Below are 25,893 nucleotides of genomic sequence, written 5' to 3'. Positions count from 1 at the left end.
GGAGGTGCCGGAGTCTAGCCCCGCTGTCATTGGGCAATAGGGGGGGGGGTTCATCCTGGACCGGTCACCAGTCCATCACACGCTCACATAAAGAGACATACACACATGCAATCGCTCTCTTATTCACATATCTGGCCAATTCAAGGTCTCCGGTTTCCATAAGGCACGTTATTGGACTGTGGGAGAAACAGGAAAACATGGAGGAAACCCAAGCATGAAAAGACACAGAAAGGCTCCCTGATGGAATTGAACCATGGACCTTTTTGCATAGAGGATGAAACACTAATGACTGCACTATCATGTCAGCCTAAGGTAACCAATAGTCCTGCCATACAGCAAAGTTTTCTGTCCTTACAGGCGATGATATTTGCCTTTGCAGCATCACCACAAAGAACACTTGAGAACGTACAAAGCATTCCTTCCTCCTTCAGAGCCCGCGGCCCAAAATAACAGAGAATAGGAGTAGAGTGTAACATAACACCTGATGACGTGCCAAAATATTCTTAGTCTCCGTCACAATGAATTTAACTCCAGAGACAGGGACTGCATGTATTAATATAAATACTGTGAAAGAGATCCCATTAATGTCATTACACTGGCCGAGCCGGTCTCACGGGCTGGAAGAGCATGTAATACCTTACGTTCTGAGGCAAGAACATGACCCCGGGATTTCATCTCTATTCAGATCAACATATTGGAAGATGCTTCCTTTACAGAGGTATCAAGAAAAGTAATGCAGATTTGTTTTTGCCACAGTCATGGGGAAAAAAAAATAAATAAATCAGACCACACGTTTACTATCAGGTTAAAATCCCAGACTATTCCCAATGTTGCAATATAAGCAAACATGACAACTAAGGCAAAGACTTGGAAAAAACAACAACAACTTTTTTCGTGAATGACAGAAGATTTGAATACAGGTGAATATAGAATATATAGAGGGAAACTAACCCTATCAAGTTGATGCCAAATTATTATTTCCATTCCCACATTTGGAGACTTAACGCCCAACCCATTGCCCTCCCTGCCTCGACAACTCAAACCATTCATCTGTCTTTAAAATAAATTCCTATTCCAGCCTTTATTTTACACAAAATGGATGTGAACAGTCAATATGCACCATTTTTTGTGTTTTGAAATGTAATTTTGTTTTAATTTAACATTAATGAGGACATGGCTCTTTACAACTGGGAAGGCAGGTGATCATATAAAGTTCTTGTTTAGGTTCATACATATATCGTGGTTAAAAATAACACTTCCTATCCTGGATTCCCATATCTGGTCTAGAATCAGATGGTTCTAATATTTCCCCAGGCGTCAGAATAAACGTCAACCTGGTCTGGCGCCGTTCACTCTGAGGGAATTCGATTTTGGCAGGATGTTGAATTCAGACCTCACAATGAATCACTGAATCATTGCATTGGCTTCTTTCCCCACAAATAATAAATCATCCTGTTTAGACTGAAAAAAAACAAAAACTTCTCATGCACTGCTGAGCAAGAAACTGTCTTCATCATTTGACTTACACCGCCTTTCAGCGCCGATCGGATCCGCAAGGGAAGAAAACTTTGACTCGCTCGGACCGTTTACCGCAGACGTGTTGACATGTTGACACAAAAGAAACGTGGATCCACTCCATGGAAAAACACTCATGATTTAAAGCGCAAAGCTTTGGGATGGGAGTGCATCTTTTTTCCAAATAAAGTCGGTTGACACACATATAGGGTCATTGTAAAGTGTGAGGAAACAATGGATTCAGGGTTCCACATTTGTTTCTGCTGAATGTCAAGTCTGTATTTTAGCCAAAGGAGGCCAGAGCAGCACTTTGGTCACTGCTGGAGAGAACGGATTTATTTGTGGCCCCACAGCTGGAAGTGGTCACAATGCTGAGTATACGTCAGACTGTAGGAACACTAGAAATGAGCCGGTGCCTACCTGGACCTGGACCTCGGATCCTGGTCCAGTGTCATGCTGTGGACGCGATTTTCTTGAAGGTATCTGGACCCTTGGAAGAAGAACGCAGAAGTGTCAACCAAGGAAGCCAGTTTTCCCACGCGTCTTAAACAGCCAACATTGGGATGTTTTTTTTTCTTCCTCTTTATGCATGGGTTTTTTGGTGCTTTTAAGTCATGTAAAAAAAAAACCTACCAAGACAATGTGTTATGATTTGATACTTGAGAGTTTTTTCAAAAAAATGGATGAGGCCCTGCTTGGAGTTTTTGACTACCACACTCTTCATTGCCTGAAAATGAGCACTGTGACCAATTCTGACGATCCAAAAGTGGCCCACCAAAACAACATATTTACCATACTACTTCTAACTACCACCAGACAACTAAATATTCATGTGACAATCAAGGTTCCATTCAAAATAAGGTGTTTATTTACATTAGCTATGTTTCTGCCAACAGGACAACACAAGTCCTCCACTCATTGTACCAGAATGACCTAGTTCTTTATTGGGCACCTGTGTGAGTGTAAATAATTCAACTTTTAGATTTTCCCTGTTTTTGCTTTGAATAATTGATGTGACTTTTTACTTTCTCTCAGTGAAAACAAATCCCCGGTTGTCACTTTACACCCGAAAAGAGCCTGAAACAGGAGTGCGGTACCTTTGTTGCAGGATCCGGGACGAGATCCGAGGCCCCGCAACCAACGGGCCCGCAGGCTTGCAGCTTTAACCGTTAACGTGACACCGTTGTTTCAACAGCGCTGTCCGGTAAATCCGGGGGGGAAGGGATGGAGGAGGAAGAGGGGGGGGTTCCCATGTTGGATGTCTGCGGTGTCAGCGGCGGGGTTTGACTTCTTCAGCTGTCGTGAAAAAAACACCCAACACCTGGACAAGCTGCGTCACGTGACACGGCAGGTAAACACCGACAGGAGACTCAACGCCTTATATAATTGCCGTAAAATGAGCCACGTTGCGTGGGTGACGACCGGGGGTTCTTAAAGTCCTTTAGATGGTACTTTCTGGAGTAAAAGGGTTTTCTGACCCGGCAGCGTCACAAACGTCTGAAGGGGGCGTCGGCCGTCTGATCTCGGGTTTAAGTGCGTCACAACGCCGGCCCCTCCTAGCGCGCCAGCAGAAGTTCTTTTATTAACTTGAAATCCATCTTTTATAATTGTAGAAAAAATACACATTATTTAAAATATGCGTATCAAATTGTTTTTCTTTATAAAAAACAAAACAAAACAAACAAGCAAAAAAAAGAAACAGGGACTGGAGATTCATACCTGTAATTTCCGAAGATACCTCCAAAGTGCGGTACCAATATGAACCGGAGGAGGCTACATTAGCTTCAAAACAACTAACGTCACCCTCTTAAAATAATCGCCTAAGTCATTTTTTTTTCAGATTTTTCAGAAAACACAAAAACTGAACCATTTGGCACAGTCTTGACATAGGCAATTTCTACTAAAAGGGTAGAATGGCACAATCTGTTTAACTGATGATGTAGGCAATTTTGCCAGAGGTGGTCAGCATCATGAGGAGATGATTTAGGCAAAAAAAAAAAAAAATTGTCAGAAAAATGACTTAGATGATTATTTTAAGAGGGTGACGTAATGTTGGTTTTGGACGAATTTTGAAAAAGCAGGGAACCACGTCTTCAGATTGGTTGTTTTTGTAACTGGTGCATGTGGCGTAAGGTAGGAGGGAGAGTTCTAAAAATCTTATATCTCCTCATCCAAGCTGATTGTGTAAAACCTGGACGGTCACATGAGGTTACAGTAAAACCGACCCGGAGCTGAAAATAGCTCCAACTGCTTACAAACTATAAAATTGACATTCTGGCCGCTGCAGATCATTTTAACACCTGCAAACTTATTTTCCCTGCCCTCCTCGCCTTTGTGACTTAATCAGTCAGTCGGTTCACCTTCACACACCAAAGTTCTCCTTCCTGTTTCCCTCTTGCACATCCAAACCAGCTCAACCCTGCTCAGTCATATAAAGACCTACTTAAACACAATGGATTCTTCAAAATTAAAGAAAACAAACACTCATTAACACAATTCATATCAATGCATGTGCCAGTTTTTTTCAACATATTTACTTAGTCGCATCTGAATCAACATGTTCATTCTCATTAATGCAATTTCATTTGATGCATTTTTTAGTTTTCCTGGTCACGCGTGCAAAAAATGCTGGTCTGATATTCTTTTCTGAACACATACAATGAACACAATGAGAATTCAAAATGTTTCTGACTCCTAAGAGACACCTGATGTCTCATGGTGATGTCTACATGACACCATATGTTGTTATAGATAATTCATTAATTCAGCTGCCTATATTTAAGAGAGGGCTTAAGAAAACAGACATTCTTTTCTACTTCAGTAATAATCATTACAATGAAAAAGTAAGAGATGGGTCTTCAAATCAAAAGTGTAGACACCGCAACCATTCAGACCTCCCATCTGATTCCAGTCTTCTGCAGAGTATCAGGGCCTGCAGAACTAAATCAGAATGAACCACCACAATCAAACCAAGGAGGAACATGTCAACAAACACCAGTCCTTCTATGAGACGGCGGGTCAGACTGAAGCCTGTGTGGCACAGTGACCCCTGACCGTCACGCTGAAGAAGCAACCCAAAACAAAGCAACAGAAAAAAAACACTGCAGAAGCACCTCCCAGGTTTATAAACACTGGCAACCCAGACACAACCTTGTAACTTCCACAAACTGGCAGCTGTATCTTCTATTGTTTCATTCTGTTGTGGTTCAGGATCCCAACACTAGTAATGTGGAATCACTTTAACCTAGTCGGACCTGCTTTTGTCATAGCTGAGGGCTTTTTTGCAAGAATGTTTGCTGGGGTTTTGTATACACCCACACTCGACTGGTTGCATTATCTTTGCTTCACGTGTTCCGCAGAGTTTGTTCAGGGTCTGTAACAAAGAAAGTGGCTTATTATCACCCACTGGAGGAGTTGTCTGCACATGTACAATTCAGTAATTGCTGCAGCTTAACAAGCAGACTCAATTGGACTTGACATTGAGCCATTATTAGGAAATGAATTGCTGTTTTTGCAATTACTTGAGTTTGACAGGGCCCAGTGAATCTCCCTCGTAAAGGATCATTACATTTGCAACCTTATTAGGGTTAGAATAAAAATTGATATCCAAAGATTGTCTTTGATTAGATCTTAATCAAAATGATCACCAGTGTTGAAACATTTCTTTCTTCTGTTTGTTCTGGAAAGGTAGAGCTTCATGTTATTCTGTGGTTCAAATGTAGCTTGAGGGAAAAAATACATAAATCACATTCATTTGAATGGGAGAAGTGGGACAGTGCTTCAGCCTCCCGAGCAACAGGGGACACTGGGAAACACATGCAACTTCTGTCTTCTTCGTACTTCTTCATTTCAGATTTTGGATGTCACAAAATGTGCTGCAATCTAAAACTAGCAACATGATCATGGTGTAATTCACCAAATGAATCATCAGGAAGGCTCTGAAAGGCTCTGTTGTGGCCAATCCCTCGTGGATAAATTGCTTTTTCCCTGGTACGAGCAGGAACACGGCGTCGCTGCATGTTCTGTTGTCAGTGCTATATTTGCAATTGTATTTTTACGATGGCTGTTTGTGGCTGGGATGAGACTCAACAACACCATCGCACACGCATACACACACACACACGCTAATATATTTGGGACTTGTTGCTCTTCTTGACCTAACAACAAACATTAACTGAATTGATGAGACAAGCTATAAATGATAGCAGGAACTTAACAGGGTGCGAATCTGGCATCAATGAAACCCTGAAAGCGCTTGTAATGTCAAGCCGTTTTCGGATCTCGATGGGAAACAGGATTGAAAATCAAACTGAATGGGGAAGTTTGATTTAGCTTCTCCTCAAAATGTGAGAGTCCAAAGTTTTTAAACGTAAATCCTTAACCGCTAGTCGTGGTTTGCAAGTGAATCAGCCAACTGAAGGGACAACAGAAGGTATGGACGCCTTTGTAACGATATACCCATAAGCGTTCGCTCATCTTGATATTTCTCTCCATTCTAATTACAATTTTTGAATTTCAGAAGCATACTGAATCCCCTATGAGACTATTCAGGTGTGAGCCCCTGATGGCACCGTGTCCACACACCTATGCTGTGCTTATAAATAGTCATAGTTACAAGCCTATGTGGAAGGAGGGATGGAAGCATATTAGAGATCCTTGGAGAACAGGGCCGGATCACTGAAGTGAAACTAGGCGTTACGTACCTACTTGCCAGCTGCTTGACGCTAATACAACTTGGCAGCTCAGGGCAGCTCTCTGCTACTTTCTCAGCCTCACCAAGTAATTGGTGACCCAACACCCCACCTGACATGGGCAGCCGGAGGAACCGGTCCCAGAAAAGCAAATAGGGTCAATCCTACACTGGGTTGTTGTGCGTCGACTAAAGAGCATGTGAAGTGACAAGTGGAACCCCTCTGAAGGTTCAACATTCCTGACATATGCTAAATTATATTTATTTTAAGCGAGTGATTTTCACTAACCGCGCTACAAGTGCTTTAAGCCATTCGGACGTTAAGTACTACTTAACATAAATACAATATTTACATTATTTTGTTTGGATGAAACCTGAGAAAACCCTGCCCTCCCGCCAGCCAGATGTCTGCTCTCGAACCCAAAAGCCAATAATGTACAGAATGAGATCTTTGAGAATATTTTCATACCCCTGCAGTATATTTCAAATCTAGAGAAGACCCATTTAATATCCTGTCGGTCGCCGCCATATCGCTTTTCGCCAGCTTGCATTTTCCAGTCTGGCCTGGTGGAACTGCCCCGCACTTCCACCTGCAGCTCCGCTCCGCACCTCAACAATGGCTGGCCAAAGAAATCCTCTAAGCTCAGCGTGCGTGTTCTGTGAACATTCATCGCAGGCGCTTCCCGCTTTATGGAACATGTCAAGTCAAATATTATCGATATCGACCGAAATCTCAGAAAACTGTTTTTCTCTGAGGGGTTTATAATCTTTACAAGGTGTGATGCCTTATACAGAGCTTCAGCTGGTCAAACAGCTTTCATGACTGAAGGAACATAGGTTTGGTCCTTCACATTGTTGAAATGTCCTAAATATCACTTTATTTATATTAATATTATTATTATTACCGGGTGTGTTACTTGTATTTGCAATTCCATAATATAAAAATGCTTGTTTTCATTTACTCATAACTAAAAGGTGAATTTTGAGGAGAGGGAAGTGTCTATTATTAGCAATCATCATTTAAATTCAATTTGAGCCCATGTTATGCACAACTTTACGACAACACGCACACACTCCACATACACTTGTTTGAAGCAGTGCATTCGCCATTTCAAAACACTGCCTGTTTGGACCTCCTCGAGCATCAAAAAAATGTGTGCAATTGTGAGCTTTTCCCGAGGTCAAGAATCCAGAATGAATGTCTAAAATAATAATAGTAATTTTAATAAGAGCTGATGTAATGGGTTTTATGTGAGTGTTTCTGCACTGTAATGTGCATTATGGACAATTATTGCATTGTGTAATTCCATTTCACCATTACAATTGTAAGCCCAGGCTGAAACCAAGCTTACGCCATGTGAATTATCACGACCAAGATGATAAGAATAACCTAAAGCACCGACAAAGTTAACACAATTACAGAATGCAGCCGTTTTGGGAAGACGCTGATACCACTGTCATATCAACCTCACTGGAATTGTGCAAAATACATCATCCTTCTCACCAGGATAGGGATGGTTTGTAGGTTCCTGAAGGAGTTCCACTGTTTGGATAGGAAGAAAGCAGAGGCTTCCACCTGATGCTCTCCTTAGGGCCTCCAGAGGAGCGTGTCCCTTGCTTTGTTTCCACGCCTACACAGAGGCTCCTCCGCTGGAGTTTGACTGACCAAGCCTGGTGCCAAATCATGTGTTAGTGTTTTGTAAATCCTTTGAGAAGCCTGGTCTTTTTCACAGACTTGTAAAGGGTCAAGTCTTTCACAAAGCAGACTTCTCTTTTGTTTTGTTTTTCTGGAATACTATTCCTCCATCTCTATCTGGGGGTAATTAGCTTTTCCCATGCTGCTTTCATGACCTTCCATAAAAATTCTTGAGAGCTGTTTTGTTTATAAGATTTGGGTCTTCGCTGGACCCTGGGGCTTGGCAACGTTCCTCCTGCATGCTATTTTGCACTACTTCTCCATCGGTGTCATTTAAAAAATGTTGTGGTATTGTGGTTATTTCTCAACGTTATTTATTTATTCATTTGTTTATTTATTTATTAAAGTCGAATTTTGAAGTACGGAGTCTTGTTTTTCCTTGGCCCCACCAAGTGTTGATTCTCACTTGGTTCCAGCTTCAAACAGCCCCAGCTTGGTTCTACATCTCTGTGCACTTCGATGTTCAGATGCATTTTCTTCTGGTTGCCGTGTGACTGGATCCTGTGCAATAGTCAACATCACAGAAATCTATATAAAGCTCCAATATTAACCTTGTGAATAGTTCTGCTTTTGGACCTGCCAACAGTGTCCTCTTTTAAACCGAGCTCAAGACCTTGGTCTTTTTAGCCCAGAACTTAAACGAATACACTATTCTTTATGATTGTGTGCCTGCATGTATTGACTGGCGATTACCTTATTGATTTGACAGATATGTTTACATTGTTTTTAATTTGTTTTTCTTCTTCATCTGTTAAGCAAAACAAGCAAAACATAAATGTCATTGCAAAACGTGCTATTCATAATTATAATGATCTCTAACCATTTTTCATTATTATTATAATTATATAATAGTAATTATTATTTCTATTATGCAGTCCAGTTAACCTTAAAGTCATGTATCCAACTGACTTGATATTACAGTTCAATAATTCAGCATCAGGATTCTAAGTCACTGATTGGTTTAGTGGCACATCCAGGCCATGCTGCGCTACACAGTTATAATGTAAAGAAATTGGGTTTAATTCGGAATTTCAAGCTTTGACCTGTGTGCTTCGACTAGCTATGTAAAATATTCACTGAAATATAATTTGAAACGTCCCATCACGTGAAATTGAGAAGTTGGCTTAGTGTATGAATGAATTCAACATAGATTTCTTTTTCAAGAATAACTGATTCATACTGAAAGTTGGTGTCAAATATTTGGATGACACCATTTGTTTTTCAGCGGCTTGAATTTTTAATGCTCCCTGTAGTTTTAGTGACAGCCCCCGGATTCACGTGGTCAAAATAAATCATTGGAATCGCTGTGATATTTCCTGCTTTTGTAGTTTAGAGCAGCCATTCCAAAAATAGAATTCCAGCCCCCACAAAGGATTCACAAGTCACAGCCAAGAAGTCATTGGACATTAATAGGGCGACATTATATATGGAAAAAGGCTGCTTTTCTTTTTTTATCTCATGAGAGCCTGAAAATGATAGGAATGGAGGATGGATGGGAAAGTCACTCCTCATTGATGAGGCTTTCAGTTGGTGTTTTTCTATGAAAAGGTTTAGGAGGAATGATTTACTACTTTGTCTCGTTTAGGTCATCAAGTCTGATTCAACTTTCACCCTGCGTGGCACACTGAGTTTGATGTATGTCCAATTGTAACCTATTACAACACTCTTAATATTGTATTCATCATTATTTTGAGGAGGGCGGGAGGAGTAATTATTTCCAGATTACTCATCAGCAGTTAGATTTCTTCTCATTTCACCAATAATGCACTCTGTCTGCTATAAATAACCACCAGCAGGAACCCGTTTCAGACGTTTACCCAGCCTGCTCTCTAGTGGCTGACCCTTTTCATTACTTTTCAAAATGTGATGAGGAAAAAAAAATAAGTGAGCGGTTCAAGGGAATGGTAAAAAGCATTAATGAATTCTTCATACATGTAATTATGACGCCTCGGAACATTTTATTTAATTATAGTATGAATTGCAACAGTTTGGGAGACAAAGCCTTGTAGATAAAACATTAGTGTGCTCTTACTGTGAACGGATTATGGGTTTATGGCTCAATGAACAAAGCAAAAAATGTAATGACCGGTCATCCGACTTTTACATTTCACTGCGGTGAAAATTAATAAAAAAGCGGCGCTTTCTTGAAGAGGAGCCTCACATCTTCAACAGCCAGGTTGGGGCGGGCTCACCTGGACGGACAAAGTAGTTCCACCACCAGGGCTTCTCTACTCTTGGCTCACTCATTTGTATCACAGTATTCATGGAGGTGTAGCGCTCGTACTGGTGGAAGGGGTCAAAGCGTTCATAGCTGATCTCGGATATGATGGCGTCTTCCTCCGCCTGCGTGTCAGAGTCGTCAGCGGCTCTCTTTAACACAAAGTCCACTCGTCCGGCTGTTTCCATTCTTTGTGGCAGGTGAATTTTCTTCCGGCTTCGGTTGTAACCGGGGGCCCAGGCCGACACAATGTGGATGCCAGGGGTGAGAAGGCGCCAATAGTCTCCATTTTCAGCTACACAAGAAGGGATGGTTGGATTTTTATTACTTTGTAATGACCCACTGGAATGTTTTGCTTACTATAAAACACTCACAGGCAATTGGATGAATTATGTACTACATTAACTTTACAAACCGCATTATGGAAAAGTATTTATCACCTTTGATTTCCTTTTTCAACTAAATGAAATCATAGTACATCTTTCTGGATGGGATTAGATTTCTCAAATTGAGTCAAAAATCAGCATAATGTCACACATCTAAAACAAACATTTGTTTGTGGAAAACAGTGCATATCTGTAGCAGTTGATGAAGATTACCTGAGGTTACGTCGTGCCTTATCCCACTGACTGATATCCTTGCACCTTTTATTACATTTCCTGCCTCGTCTTTCACCACGCCCTTGATTCCACGATGGACCTGCGTAACAGAGATGCACGGGGCTGAGAATTGGTGATGAAAAGTTACTTGGGATTTCAAGAGTCAACCTGAGTTTACTTAAATCCTTTAACCTAAACATAACTAGCCCTTAGAACATCCAGTTCAGAGCATGTTTATTACAAATTTATTAGATATGTCATCAAGGACATGCTGATACCAAATGACAATATTAGTGGCCAGATAAGACTGAGATATAGTTACTTCTCACCGGTTATGAAATGATCAGAAATGTGGTTCTAGATATCTTATATAAGTCATAGTTTGAACATAAATGTAAACGAACCCATGCTAACAGACTTTAATTGCATGGATGAAAAATGAGCCAAAGGGGTGGAATATAACTTTTTTTTATAATATTGCATATGTCATGTCAGATCACTGATGCTCACCAGCTGGAAACTAGAAATACTTACAAATGACTAAATATAGGACAGCCTAAAATTTGGAAGAAAATTTGCTGGAATTGAGAAAAAAAAAGACCAGAAAATTACAATGAAATTGGCTGGCACTCATAGGAAAGTTAGCGGCGAATTACCAAGTACCATTAAAAAATAACAACATTGGGCAAAGTCAGGCAATCTTACTGCTTCCATGAAGGTGATCAAAGCCTCTTGGTTTTCATGCCAGTAAAGAAATAGTTCTTCTTCAGGGGGGAATTTATCACAGCCCAGCTGAACCGTCAACTCAAAACAGTTGGTGTGAAGATAATTGAAGTCTTGCATCCCTGGCAGAAAACAACAAATAAAAAAAATGTTTAAAAAAAAAATGCTTCTCTTACTTTGAATGTTATCCAGCAGCACTCTCTAGTGGCCGGATAGGATATTTCCTGCTAAGGACCAAAAACTGCCAGCCTAACAACAGTTGGGAAAACCCCCATTCAATGGGATATACTGTACCTCCAGCAGAGCTGGACAACTGAGCACCATTGATGATTCCTCTCTGAGCTCGAGAAGATCCACACGGTGAGCTGCCAGTGGCCATGCTCTCATGAGTGTCTGCATAGATTCCAGCGAGAAGCTTAAAAACCTGGAAGATAAAAACCTCTGTGTTAAATGGGTCAATCCAACTCTTAGTACAAAAGTTGTAATCAGGGTTTAATTTCTTCTGATTTGATTCACAGGAATGTTGTGTTCCTCCAATGTTTTTTTTTTTTTTACAAAACCGTGTAAACCACTTGAAGTAAAATAGAGAAACTGCTTTATGAGCATTAGGCTAGAAGATAATAGATTAACTTCAGTATATTCTTTAATTATGATTGTTTGTTATTTTTGAGTATGATTTAGATTTATGTTTCATGTTATTATATTCTTTATTAAAAATTACAGGTACTATGGATGTGGTAGCCATTTTATTATTATAATCGTTATGATAAACTTTAATTTATATATGTATATTAACATATATACGAATAATATTAAATATAAAATGTATTTATTATTTAGTACCATTATTTTTAACTCTTCCTGTTGTTCATTAAATTATGTTTTCAAAATTATGCAGCTAACATAACTTTGACATTTCAGAAGAAAAGTCAATAACGACGTCAACAAAATGATTTGCACATTATACCAAAAGTGTGTGATATATGTATATGACTAGAATTTCGACATGATATTCAACTGTTTTGTATTGAAAACGGATGCCATTAATGGGGTTTTATTGGTAAAGTGACTTGAGTGGCGAACCCTGGCCCTGCTCACCTGATCATCTGGTGTCGGGGAGAACATGTTGCGTTCTGTCAGGTGTTTGGAGAGATCGTACGGGTATGAAACCACTAGATCTCCCCCTTGGAAGTTTGCAGAGAGCACAAACGGGACGGAGCGGAGCCACTTCATGACGGCATACGTCTCTGGTGCAATCTGAATTGCAGCATTAAAACTTAATCCAGCCATAAAATTCAAATCGATCAAAATGAATCCATTTAAAATAGCAAAAACAAAAATAATGCCTGATATACCAAAACATGTGAGTTAACATATGACATGTATGGATAAGGATTCATACTGTACCTTACCAAACCAGTAAAAGTCTGGGATTGGGATGTGGTCGGTACGGTAACCCTTGTGTCTACGCCGGCTATAAACGACTGACGTCAAATCTGGAAAGTTTCTGTTTAGGTTGATATTCTGCGCATTGTTTCGTCCGATGTTCCCAGAGCCATATTGCTGACCCACAGAAGCCTGACACAGACATTTGTATATGTTTCAGTCAATTCAAGCGAAATGAAAAAATAAACTTCCTTCTATCACAGATTCACTGCAAAAATACATTTTAACTTGACTACAAGGCTTTTGGTCAAATTATTTTTTTCCTCTTTATGTTTCAGAGCAAGCACTGCTCGCAGCACATGTGCTGGATTATAAAAGTAATTGAAAACTCCGGTATTTCCGAAACATTCACAAAAGACACGGTGATTACAATAGCAGATGGGTTGGTTAAATTAGCGCAATGTGCGTGCGCGTATGTTTGAGAGCAGAACTGACCTCATCATCATCGCTGTAGCCGCTGTCCTGCAGACCAGTGACAGCGAGCTCATACCCGTCGGGGTTCATGGAGGGCAGGATGTGTATGCGGGTTGTGTTGATGAGCTTCTGAATGCGTTGGTTCCCGGCAAGATACTCAGAGCACAGGTACTGGGCCAGGTAGATGAGGAGCTGGCGGCCCATCACTTCATTTCCATGCATGTTACCAATGTACTTCATCTCTGGCTCCACTGCAGAACAACATGCTCAAAGGTTTTAAATTTGTTAGTGGTGATAAGGATTCTACAATTACATAATATAGCAAAACATTTAATTATATTTTAAAAAATTACCTGCGCAGCACTGACATAAGTGGGGAAACTCAGATGATGTGGGAATGAAATCATGCTTTTGCAAGTTGGACATTCTCTGAGATTATAAAAATCATGCACTGTGGAGAACAAGTATTTGATACACTGCTGATTTTTCAGCTTTTCCCACTAGCAAAGCATATAGAGGTCTGTAATTTCTATCATAGGTACTCTTCAACTGTAAGTGACGGAATCTAAAACAAAAATCAAGACAAACGCATTGTATGACTTTTAAGTAATTCATTTGCTTTTTATTGCATGACATAAGGAAATGAAGGTAGTTGGTGTGAGAGAAGGATACAGAGAATAGGGTTAGATGGAGAAGGTTGATTTGCTGTAGCAACCCCTGAAGGGAAAAGCCAAAAGGTGAAGAAGACGACGATTGCATGACATAAGTCTTCGATACATCACAAAAACAGAACTTAATATTTAATAAGGAAACCTTTGTTGGCAAATACAAAGATCGGACATTTCCTGTAGTTCTTGACCATACTGAGATTTTAGTCCACTCCTCCATATAGATCTTCTCCAGATCCTTCAGATTTCAGGGCAGACGCAGGACAATATGGACTCTGAGCTCTCTCCAAAGATTTTCTTTGGCTTCAGGTCTGGAGACTAGCTCGGCCACTCCAGGACCTTGAGATGCTTCTTAAGGAGCCCCTCCTTAGTTGCCCTGACTGTGTGTTTCGGGTCAATGTCATGCTGGAAGACCCAGCAACGACCCGTCTTCGAGGATCTTACTGAGGGAAGGAGGTTGTTGGCCAAGATCTTGCGATACATGGACCCATCCATCCTCCCCTCAATACGGTGCAATCATCCTGTCCCCTTTGCAGAAAAGCATCCCCAAAGAATGATGTTTCCACCTCCATGCTTCGTATCTGAGATTGTGCTCTTCGAGTTGTACTCATCCTTCTTTCTCCAAACACGGCGAGTGGATTTTAGACCAAAAAGTTCTATTTTTGAATCGTCAGATCACATGACCTTCTTCCATTCTTCTTCTGGATCATCCAGATGGTCATTGGCAAGCTTCAGATAGGCCTGGACATATGCTGGCTTGAGCAGGGGGACCTTGCATGCACTGCAGGATTTTAATCCATGACAGCGTAGTGTGTGACTAATGTTTTTTTTGAGACTGTGGTCCAAGCTCTCTTCAGGTCGTTGACCAGGTTCAGCCATGTAGTTCTGGGCTGAACGAGGTGAGATCTTGCATGGGGCCCCAGACTGAGGGCGTTTGATCGCCATCTTGAACTTCTTCAATTTTCCAATAATTGTGCCAACAGTTGTTGCCTTCTCACCAAGCTGCTTGGTGAGAAGAATCCCTGATGTCCTTACACAACTCTCTGGTCTTGGCTATTGTGGGGTATGGAGTTTGATTGTATGTGTGGACGGGTGGCTGTTATACAGGTAAAAAATTCAAACTGGTGCAGTTAATGCAGGTAATGAGTGGAGAACAGGAGGGCTTCTTAAAGAATAACTAATAGATCTGTGAGAGCAACAATTCTTACTGGTTGGTAGGTGATCAAATACTTATGTCATGCAATAAAATGAAAATGAATTACTTAAAAATCATACAATGTGTTTGTCTGGATTTTTGTTTTAGATTCCGTCACTTACAGTTGAAGAGAACCTATAATAAAAATTACAGACCTCTACATGCTTTCCAAGTGGGAAAAGCTCGAAAAGCTGGAAAATCAGGGGTGTATCAAACACTTAAACTCTTCACTGTAGCTCTACAAGATGAAACTCACAAAGATTTAAGTAGCACCAGTACCAGAATAATTACTCACTAATATTCATCAATTTCAACCTGATAAAATTTTGATTTTTTTGAACTAATACATTTTTGAGCTTTAAGTTTCTAGTCTCAAAAATCCTAAAAAAAAAGCTAAGGGTTTTTTTCAGATATGATGTAATACACATACTTTGGCAAGCTTTACTTACGCAATTCATGCTGCCCAGGGTTACTCGAGAACTCGATCACCAGTAGTTCCCTGCCCTCCAAGCTGGGGCCGATGCTGTAGGTTTTTGCGATTTCATAGCATCGCTCCTCCGTTCCCTTCAAGATGCTGACCAGCTGAGCATTTGTGTGGTAAGTGAACTGCAGTTTAGAGACAGGCTCTTCTGGAGGGTTTTCCATGAAATCTAGCATTTCTTCATCTTGATCAGCTGTAAAAATGAAAAAAAAAAAAAAAAATACTAGTAGTACAAGTCTCAGTATTGACTGGCAGTATTCTAAATTTGCTCTATAGCTTTGCTCTACATCTCCCTCAACTCTTTTAATCTTGTGCAGCTGCCAGGCCGCACACACAGGCTCTTTATAGATATTAGATAGGGAGTGTGAAATCCAATATAACAGCCGATGCCTCATGAAGCAAAAGTGCAGATTAGATTTCCAAACAATCTGAGGTCTGCTATTATTTTTGTCCTCACACTTATTTTGTCACCAGAACAGATACCATTAATAGCCCCAAAACACAAAAGCAACACATTTATCCTACTGCAATCAGGTACCCAAGAGAAGACGATTTCCCTGAAATCAGAATCTCCTTTCCAAAGAGCTTCAGGTAACCCTTGCCTTAGCTACCTCAGAGGATCGATTCTCTATTATCACAACCACCTTAGGGAGACACTTCTCTGATCGATCAGAATGCACATATCCACACGAGACTCTACAGAGTCATCCAACTGTTATTGAGATTGCAATATTCAAGAAGTCACAGTTATAATTATAATTCAAGTTATACTTTCATAAATGCATTTAGCTGAGGCATGTTCTTTCAACCAAAATAGCAATATCCTTCAGGCAAAGGTAAGTAGTGAAAATTTAAAATAAAATGTTCATTTGTGATTTAAAACAGTCTGATTTTTGACCCTCAGTTTTCCGTCTTTAACAAATCATGATAGTTCCTCTGGGGGGAACCCCAAGGCGCTCCCAGGCAAGCCTGGAGACACAATCTTCGTCTTTGGCTCAGCTCCCTCTTCCCCATGGCAGACAGGGAAAGAGTCCGCATCGCTGCAGACGCCGCACCAATCCACTTGTCGATCTCCCGCTCCATCCTTCCCTCACTTGTGAACAAGGCCCCAAGATACTTGAACTCCTCCACTTGGGGCAGGACCTCTTCCCCGGCCCAGAGTGGGCATTCCACCCGTTTCCGGTTCAGCACCATGGATTTGGAGGTCCTATTCCTCATCCCAGTCGCTTCACACTCGGCTTCGAACTGGGGGCAACTCCAGAATAAAAGAAAAAATTTAAAAAAAAAGGAGTCCAGCCCCTCTTGAGAGCCCTGGTTCCAGACCCCACGCCATGCGTCGAGGTAAGTCCGATTAGATATAGTCAGACCCACCTCTCTCACTAGAGAGTGACAGAGGTGAGGCTAGTGCCTCGTGCACTAGCTCGGGCCCCTTCCCCACCAGAGAGGTGACATTACATGTTCAAAGAGCCAGCTTCTTCAGCCAAGGATCTGACTGCCAACGTGCCCCACTCTGGTTACTGCCCAGCTCACACTGTGCCCAACCCCCTTGGCCCCTTCCTGTGAGTGGTGAGCCCAGGGGAAGAGGGACCCATGCCGTTTCTTTGAGCTGTGCCTGCCCGAGCCCTTGAGGGTGAAGGCCCGATCACCAGGTGGTCGCAACCAAGCCCCCCGCCCTCAGGCCTGGCTCCATGTCCAAGCAAAGAAAAACTGGGTCAAATGATTGTGTCCCTCATGAGGGTCTTCTGAGCCACACTTTGTCTGGTCCCTCACCTGGGACCTGTTTGCCTTGAGTGACATAAAGCCCCCGAGATTGTTACTGAAGCGCCCTTTTTAAAGCGAATGATCATGTGATTGATTGCCTCCTTTTTTTTGCATGCGCCTATTTTTAGATATATCATGTCATATTAACATTATAACGTTACCTTCACAATTTGTCAAGAGCCGACCCAAGAAACCGATACTTTTTTCACATATGCACAATCATGCGGGAATAATTCTTATTTGTGTGTGTTATATGTAAAATAAATCCTCTTTCTTTTTGGACCACTTTTGGTGTAAGGATGTTTTCAAACTCTACTCAGGTGAGTTTTTTGATCCAGCACCCATCTCTAACTTGGGTAGCGGATGTGCGTGTGTTTTTTCTTTTTAAGCTCTTTTGTCGCTTTAAGACGTGACTGTAGTTCACATGATATCAAAACAGGATATGAAATGTTTGAAATGAATACAAATATGGGAGTCATTATAAACGTGCTGCCAGACATCTGAACAGAATTGCACTTGGTGGGGGAAAAAAAAAGCAAAAAAAAAAAAAAGACTTTCATACAATCAGTCAGCATAAACCAATGTATGTGCCTCATTTCTTCAGTTTACTGAAAGTGGTATGCGACAATGTTAACATCTTCCATTAGGCAATGGCTGAAATGATATGACTAAATGCTCAAATGAGTTCCTCCTGCCTGCTACTCATACTTTCACATGGCTGCCATACAAATGCACTTGTGAGGGCCAGCAGCACATCTTTCTTTTGTCTTCAGAAAAGTATTCCACCGCATTCTGTAAACACTGACAATGTCTGCTTGTCTATACCACATTAATGTGCTGTTAACAAAAACAGGCGACTAATAAAAGCATATGAAAACAGCCACAGGACTGAGCCTAAGTGAGGGTTTATGTGGGGAAAAGGCGTTCCAGATGGGCTTTATTTTGAGGTGAGCCACGGCTGTGCATGCAGACCAGATGCCTGCAGAAAAAACATGTTCGAGGGAAATGCACACTGATACTAAACTTATTGCTACTCTGTAATACCGAGTCACTAATTAATTGTTGAGGAAACTGTTCTCACCTCTGAGGCCATCCAGGGGGTCATAGCAGCCTTCTTGTTCACCAACGAAGAAACGGTCACAGTCAAGGAAATAGGGCCACGCCATCTGTATCGCCTCGAAAGCGTGGCTGCATCTTTTCTGCACTGCCTCGCAGGTAGAGCGGCAGGGCTTCAGCACTTTGCTATTCTCGCAGCGCGGGGCCAGCACGGAGCAGCCGAGCATACGGATGTCTGGGTTACACTCTCCGCCGAGCAGGGATTCAATCACACTGATGAGGAGATACTCAGCACCGCTCTCAACCTCGTCTCGGGTCTTGTGGCCGACGAGGTTTGGGAACATGGTCTGAACATAAGGCATGTCTTCACAGTATGACAGAACCACATCTTTACATTTGGCTGAAAAAAAGGAGGAAAATAATGAAAAAATAACAAATTAAACATTAAACTAATAACATAGTTTTAAGAAATGGAAAACAAGTAGGGAACGTCAGAAATTAGATAAATGAAAACATTGGAAAAACTGTAAATATATTTTCAGTGTGACATCAAGGCGACTGAACATTGCAGCTATGAGAGCCTTCCCATATTCATATAGATTCCTTATATCCAAAGGAAAAGTTGGGTTTTACATGCAAAGCGGTGGCTTTGGTGGTGGGCGGAGGTGTGGGGTGAGGGGGGTCTTTGAGTGTGGCATCACACCATGTTAATCCAGGCCTGCGCTGAACAACAGCCAGCATTAATCATAACTTTATCTTTCTCATTAAATAGGATGGAGACATGCATCTCCATCTGTCCAGCCTCGCTGCGCTCTCTTCCATCATCTAGTCCCAAATGCTTCTATTATCTCTGGAAATTAGAATTTAAATAATTCATGCTGCCATTGATCATCTAAAAATACACATGATGGTTTTATGGCTTTGGGGGCCGGATTCCATTAGGAATTTGCAAAGTGTGACTTATGATCTGGTCCCTTTTGTTGTTAAAATCATACTCATTAAAATCCACCGAGAATCAAAAGATAATCGTTATTGTCCAACTCAGCCACCTTGGACAGACATCTTTTCTCTTAGAAGATAAATTAGCATTTTTCCAAACACCTATGATAGATGAGGATGTGACGTTGATACCTTATATTATATCTTTTACACATCTTATATCTGATCCTATCTCGTCTGTGAAGAGCTTTCTTGCCAGCCCACATGTTAAATGCAGTGGTTACACAACTGGAGTGACAGTAAAAATCTTGAATCGTGTAGGTTTGCCTCGGAGTCCGATCTTCTGTCCTTACAGACACAAAAAAACCCTGATTTGTGCTGTTCACAAGTGCTACCGCGATAAACAGCTCAGAGAGGTAATCAGCTGCAACAACATGAAGGAGACCTGGATGGCAAACAGGTCAGGCATGACGCCCCTCTTCCTCACAAAGCCTCCAAGGGATACTTACGTTTTTCTTCCACTGTTATTGGCCTGCAGTGTCCTGGAAAACATTGAAGTGTGTGTTAACACTAGATGGCAGAAGGGTTTCTACAGATGTCTCACTGTGGCCTACTGAAAAGAATCGACTCAGACCTTGCAGAAGCACCTATTAAATGTCAGAACAGACAGAAAAAAATGCAACAATTTTGACAAGATTGCTGAAATAAAAATGCTCTGAATAGTATAGCTCTGTATGCCACTATTACAATATAAATACTTTTCATGATCACATTTTCTTCTCTTCTCCAAAATTAAAAGTTGCAAATATGCATTTCTAGGGCAGATTCTAGATTCTAGGAAATATTTTTAATGAAGTCTAATTTCGGGGCAGGTCCCGGTTCCACCGTGAAACGGATCAAATAAAACCGAGTCTTACCTCGGAATCCCGGGTCACACCGTGGAGATGAAAAGGAAACAACAATTAACTGCAAAAGGATAAACAGGAAGATGCATGTTTTCCGTTGTTTAAATTCCATAACGATGTGGCACCTCTCACTCCAGACCAGGGTGTGTGTATGTGTGTGTGTGTTTCAAAGTAAGTGTGAGTTTCCTGACTTCGCAGAAGTTTCCCCTGAATGCGACTCTACTAGACGTATTACGGTCAAATATCGAATTACAGAGGAAACGGTTTCGAGGTGATGTGGGGTCAATTCGTACATTACGACACATTTTACAAACCCGCTCACACGTTTAAATATAAACAATAAACAGTAGGAGTCATCAAAAAAATGTGAAAAACTAAAAAAAAGTGGACGAAATTATCACCGGGGATTAAAAAATTAAAGTCCAACTCACGAAGGAGACGCTTCATTTTCCTTTCATGTACAAGTAGCAATATATGTTTAGCCATTTAACTTTATTTAGCCTCAATTAGCAGTCCTGGTTATTTTTTTTCTTGAAGACGAAAGTATTCAAATACGTAAATACTTGGCTGTGGCAACCTTTTCGAAGTAAGCGTGTATATTACTGGTTCAATTGATAATAAGGTCTTCTTTTCCTTAAGCTGAAATGAACCGAATTAGCATAATGGGGGCATAATTATTCATCAGGCAGGCGGGCGGGCAGGCGGGCGAAGGACCCCTGTGAGCACCGCTGTGCCGAGTGTCTGGGAGCCAGGGCGACCCCAGGGGCGGTGCAAAGTGGTGGGAAGGAATAAACGATCATATTAATCTACCGAGTGAAGGATGATGTTTTTTTGTTTTTTTTTAAGCATTTATTATTTTTCCTTTTTTGTTGCACTGAATTGAAGCTGAATGGGCAATCAGTGTGATTGTGCAAATCAGCAGTCATTTATTATAGATGGATTTAATAGTTTGAAAAAAGGTCTTTTTAATCAGTGATTAAATATCGCTGAGCCTGATTGGGAACAGATTGTTTAATTGATGGTTATCACATCCTGGGTTCAATTCTGAAAGACACCTGCACAGAGGGGCGGCATTTGTAAAGGTCAGGTGGAGATCCTAGGCTGATGGAAGTGTATGACCAGAGCAGAATGGATGGACTAGAATAAAAGACATTTACATTTCTGCAAAAAAATTTAAAATAGTCCATCTTTGTATTTCGACAGTACACAAACACAGAAACAGTTGAATAAATACTCCTACAGTGTCGAAGTCTACTCCCACATTTTGGATTTTATAGCGTATGAATTATGCAGTTTTTTTGTATTCCTGTCTTTGAGCCACATTTTTTATTATTTCGCTCTGAAGTCTACTCTCAGGGTTTGTGACCTGGAGGCTTCGCGTATCAACATTACACTTCCGACATCGCAGTCTGCTCATACATCACCGGGGTACAGTGAAGCACACTCAATCAAAATAACACACAAAGGGACTTAATTTCCTCAAATATGATGATAAAAACACCTATACGATGATTCAAAAACAAAATTTTTCTCACTACAGTATTTGCCTTTGTGATGATGAATATGGCATTGAATTAAGTAAGTAGATTTAATATTAGGCACAAGTGAGTTGCTTCAGCATCTCATAAGATGAAACAAAAACTTGTCCATCTTGGATTTGTACAATCCAGTTAGTGTACTATGTTTGTAAGTGTGTAAATCCGTGTGCTTTAGACAGTTAAAATCAAAATACACAAAATTCCCAAGAGACAGGGGAACTGTATCATGTTCCTGTCATACATATTCTATTATAATAATTAATCCCCATCGGGAAATTCATTCTCTGCAATTAACCCATCATGGATGAACCATGAGGAGTAGGCTGCCATCAGCCAGCACCAGGGGAGCAGTTAGGGGTTCAGTGTCTTGCTCAACAACACTTCGACACACTAGGAGGAGCCGGGAATTGAATCAGAAATGTTCAGTTCCAAAGACGATTGCTCTACCTCCTTTACCATGGCGCCCCCATTTGTATTCATTTATACAGTATAGATTTATTTATTTGTTTATTTATTTATTTGTTTGTTTGTTTGTTTGTTTGTTTGTTTTTATCATCTTATGCATGGAAGCATATACCTATGCTTTACAAGGAATTTGCAAAATATTCTCTAATATCCTTCTTTTGACAAGATGTGTTCTTAGTGTGAACCCAATGTCCCATCAGCTTGACCATTATGGTTCCAACAGTCAGGAAAAAGTGTTTAAAAGATGGAATGTTTTCTCTTCAAGCATCTTTGCAATTGAGAGGAAAAAAACAACCTCATGTCCCCTTTTGGTGTTTTTCAAAAGAAGTGATGGAAATAATTTTATACTGTCAGGCTAATGGGAGTATAAGAAAAAAACCCTCCAAATTCACTAAAAAAATCACATTTTTCATTCAGGGCTTTTTCTACAACAGACGACTTGTTGATGAAGAGCATGTTTGTGAAAATGATTTACTTGTCCCAGTTTCAAGGTCCAGCTGACAGGTTGCCTGAAAGACAAAACCTCCTTTTCTTTCTCTCCCTGCAATATTTCATTACATGCAGTCTGACGGTTTCATCTGAAGCCAGAGCAGCAGCTACCCGCACTGCTTGAGCTGGTTTGCAGTTTAGGGAAGATATATTTTGTTGTTTTCTTTTTGAGTGGGGTGATTCATACCACTCATCTATCGGTGCAGTTTTTTAAAAAAAGCTACGGACAAGACAGGTTTTCCTTTGCTTGGACTGTAAACGCTAAGAACAAACCCAGAAAAAACCCAGACTGCACACAGATGGAAAAATCTACCCACAAGCACTTCTATTAAATATATCAATGGTGGTGTTTAATCATATCCAATTGTATTTGAATTATTACAAGAACCTAATCGGAGGTTTGTCATCAGCTCAGGTTACCAAGCAACCTGTAGAGAGGAGGGCTGGGACTAGAATCGAATGTGAAATCACACCATATCATCTTTACACTGAGGTTTTGTCCAAATCCAGCAAATACAGAGTTGAACAGGAAAGGTGGTAGATGCAAAGGTGTCACTTTGTCTCTATTTTATAACAATCTCATTACAGGAGTGGTTTGAATCATATCTCCTCCATCTGTTGAAAATAACCTCATCAATCACTTTATTCATAACATTCTGTTTGGACCTCTTTTTTTAGATATCTACCTTCAACCGCTTCCTGAATCAATTCCTTAATTTCTGCGATGTTTGCCATCCCCATTCCCTTAAAAAGTCCCTGGGAGTTAGAAAGAATTTTCTCTTTTAACTAAATTGTCTCTATTAATAAAGTTCATGACAGAAAAGGAGTCAATAAATAAACTTTAATTGTGCATCTAAGTTGGCACCCTTGTATGTTAAAATGTTGAAATAAATTGTTTGCAGTGCATGCATGTTTTCATTAAAATCGTTTCAATGACCAGTTTGCCCTTTATCAATGTGTGGTGACTGAGGTTAATTAGAAGGATGTGTTGATAAAAGCTAAGGTCCAACTCCAACCCAGCCTTGACTTTCTTTTCGCATGTCAAGAACCTCTTGAATGACATTGGTGGTTCACTTACCCCTAAAAAAAAAAGATTATTTTCTCATTTGAAGCAGCAAGTAATTACGATTCATCAGTCTGCCTGCAATAAAATGAACCAGAGTCATTACAAAGTCATGAGAAATCGGAATCCCTAATTGTTATTACTGATCTTTGACCCACCTTTTTAATTACACTTTGCAATAACACCGCTGGTGTTACAGTTAATGTGACTTCATGTGACACGATGGTCATTTCTCATGTGGCATATCATCTCCAGAACAATTACTGCAATGTAAATCAATGCATAACAATGTAATCCCTTGACATGTGACTATTAGTGAAAGGTCAAATTAAACTTTTGCATTTTTAATCAGATTTTTTAACGTCCATTTATCTTCCGCTTGAAATTTAAAAAAAGTTAAAAATTTTAAAAGCTGAATAATTGTAAAAGTATGTAACCCTTGCTGAATCATTTGTTTTTTAGATTTAGTGTTTGTATAGACCCAATTTATTAACTGGTGTATGAACGTAAATCATTGTAGAGTGACCGGCTGGCAGAGCCCCAGGATCAGATGGGCCAAATGAAGTAAAGGAAGTGGGACAAGTTAAGATTAATGTACAATTGTTTCCTGACGGTCCCTCTTGCAAATGTACCTTTAGGTGCAAAAACACTGGAGAAGATTTGTGTACGCTTTGCTCTGGTACACCCGATCTTTAACTAAACCACTACACTCACACAGTCAATGTTACACAAGTGATTAAAGTGCTTAATGACCGCCGCTTTCAATGTCGGACAATAAAACAACCATAGAATTCAGAGCTGGTATTTAAGAATTACACAAATTAAACATCTGTGCTTTGGGTGTACAAGTTATAGTGCCAAACATTTTCTAAATTGACACCCAAAGCACCCCTCTGCACATGACACAATTACAGCACAGGTGTTAGGTATATTTGGGGCCCAACTTTCATTGTTTCAAGAATGACTATTTAAATGACACGGCCACCCGGCGGTTAACATGTCAGTGTAGTTCTCCAAAATGCCTGCATTCAGTTTCCCCTTTTTTGAAATCTTAGTAAATTTAAATTAAATACGAGAGTGATGGAAACTCTGTTGTTTCCTTTCGTCTCAATGTTACTCCTATCATGATCACTAGCTACAACAGAGAGGCATTTCACCATCATCATGTCAGCTGTCTATTTTACATAGTTGTGAAATTCTTTGCCAAATGTCCTTGATTTTGACACATGGATCAAAACTGGAGCGTGGTGGTACCAAGAACTGCACGTGTTAATTGTTTGTGCTCTGCTACAATTAACACAATCTAAATGCTCTTGGCAAATGATATCATACCAGTCATTCAAATGCAATGATATTATAGCAAGAGCATTAAAAATCAATACTTAACTCCTAAAGTACAGCATTTATTGCACATTTTCCACGAGTAGTAAATCACACTGCCAAGGAACAGCAAGTGGCTCACAGGAGGAGAAAATAAAAAAATGTGCACCAAATACATCCAGATAAACTGGTTTCTAATAGTTAAGCAGCTATTCTGATTTAAGAGTGGAACAGCTGAAAAAGTCACATATTCATACCTGGCACAAACACAAAACAGTGTGTTTAAAGCACTCGAAAGCATTTGTGTGCTACATCACCCTTCGAGGAAAACCAATAGAGACAAAAAAAGTTGTTCCCCTACAGTGCAAAATAAACAACATCATGTAAATACTTCTAGAAATAGTTTTACAGTCAACTGGCAAAACAAAGCACAGTTGTACATATGCATTTGCTTCAAAAGTGGCCTATCATCTAGTACATTCAGTAACAAACTCATACTTAAATGCATACATCTGGTGCTATTCAATACTTTCTCTCTGTCAACAGTTCATGACAATCCACAGCAATAATGATGAATGGCTTTCCTATGAACGGTTTATATGACTTATGAAAAGAGGCGCTATAAAATTTGCAGAAATTTGGATCAAACTGGGTCAATGTTTTTTACCGAAACATACAAAAAAAACCTTGACGGATGCTCAGCAAGTCCGCT

The 25,893-nt window shown here is 40.4% G+C and overlaps 1 protein-coding gene across 1 annotated transcript; it reads right to left on the bottom strand.

The window, feature by feature from the left end:
* Positions 1–9,839: 9,839 nt before the first annotated feature.
* Positions 9,840–20,646, bottom strand: LOC147223588 (carboxypeptidase Z-like). Its single transcript, XM_086166463.1, has 11 exons — positions 20,319–20,646; positions 19,911–19,943; positions 18,488–18,862; positions 15,614–15,838; positions 13,323–13,552; positions 12,849–13,019; positions 12,540–12,698; positions 11,736–11,865; positions 11,424–11,563; positions 10,719–10,818; positions 9,840–10,414 (listed from the first exon to the last, which is right to left on the bottom strand). The coding sequence occupies exons 1-11, from the start codon at positions 20,416–20,418 to the stop codon at positions 10,059–10,061; spliced, it is 2,019 nt and encodes a 672-aa protein (XP_086022589.1). The 5' UTR covers positions 20,419–20,646; the 3' UTR covers positions 9,840–10,058.
* Between the last annotated feature and the right edge of the window lie 5,247 nt (positions 20,647–25,893).

This window comes from Fistularia commersonii, chromosome 19, assembly GCF_037954325.1.
Source record: "Fistularia commersonii isolate RoL2024-O1a breed Wild chromosome 19, RoL_Fcom_v1.0, whole genome shotgun sequence".
In the NCBI taxonomy this organism is placed as follows: Eukaryota; Metazoa; Chordata; class Actinopteri; order Syngnathiformes; family Fistulariidae; genus Fistularia; species Fistularia commersonii.
The sequence above is the reverse complement of the archived record's forward strand: the minus strand, read 5'-3'. Positions and strand labels throughout refer to the sequence as shown.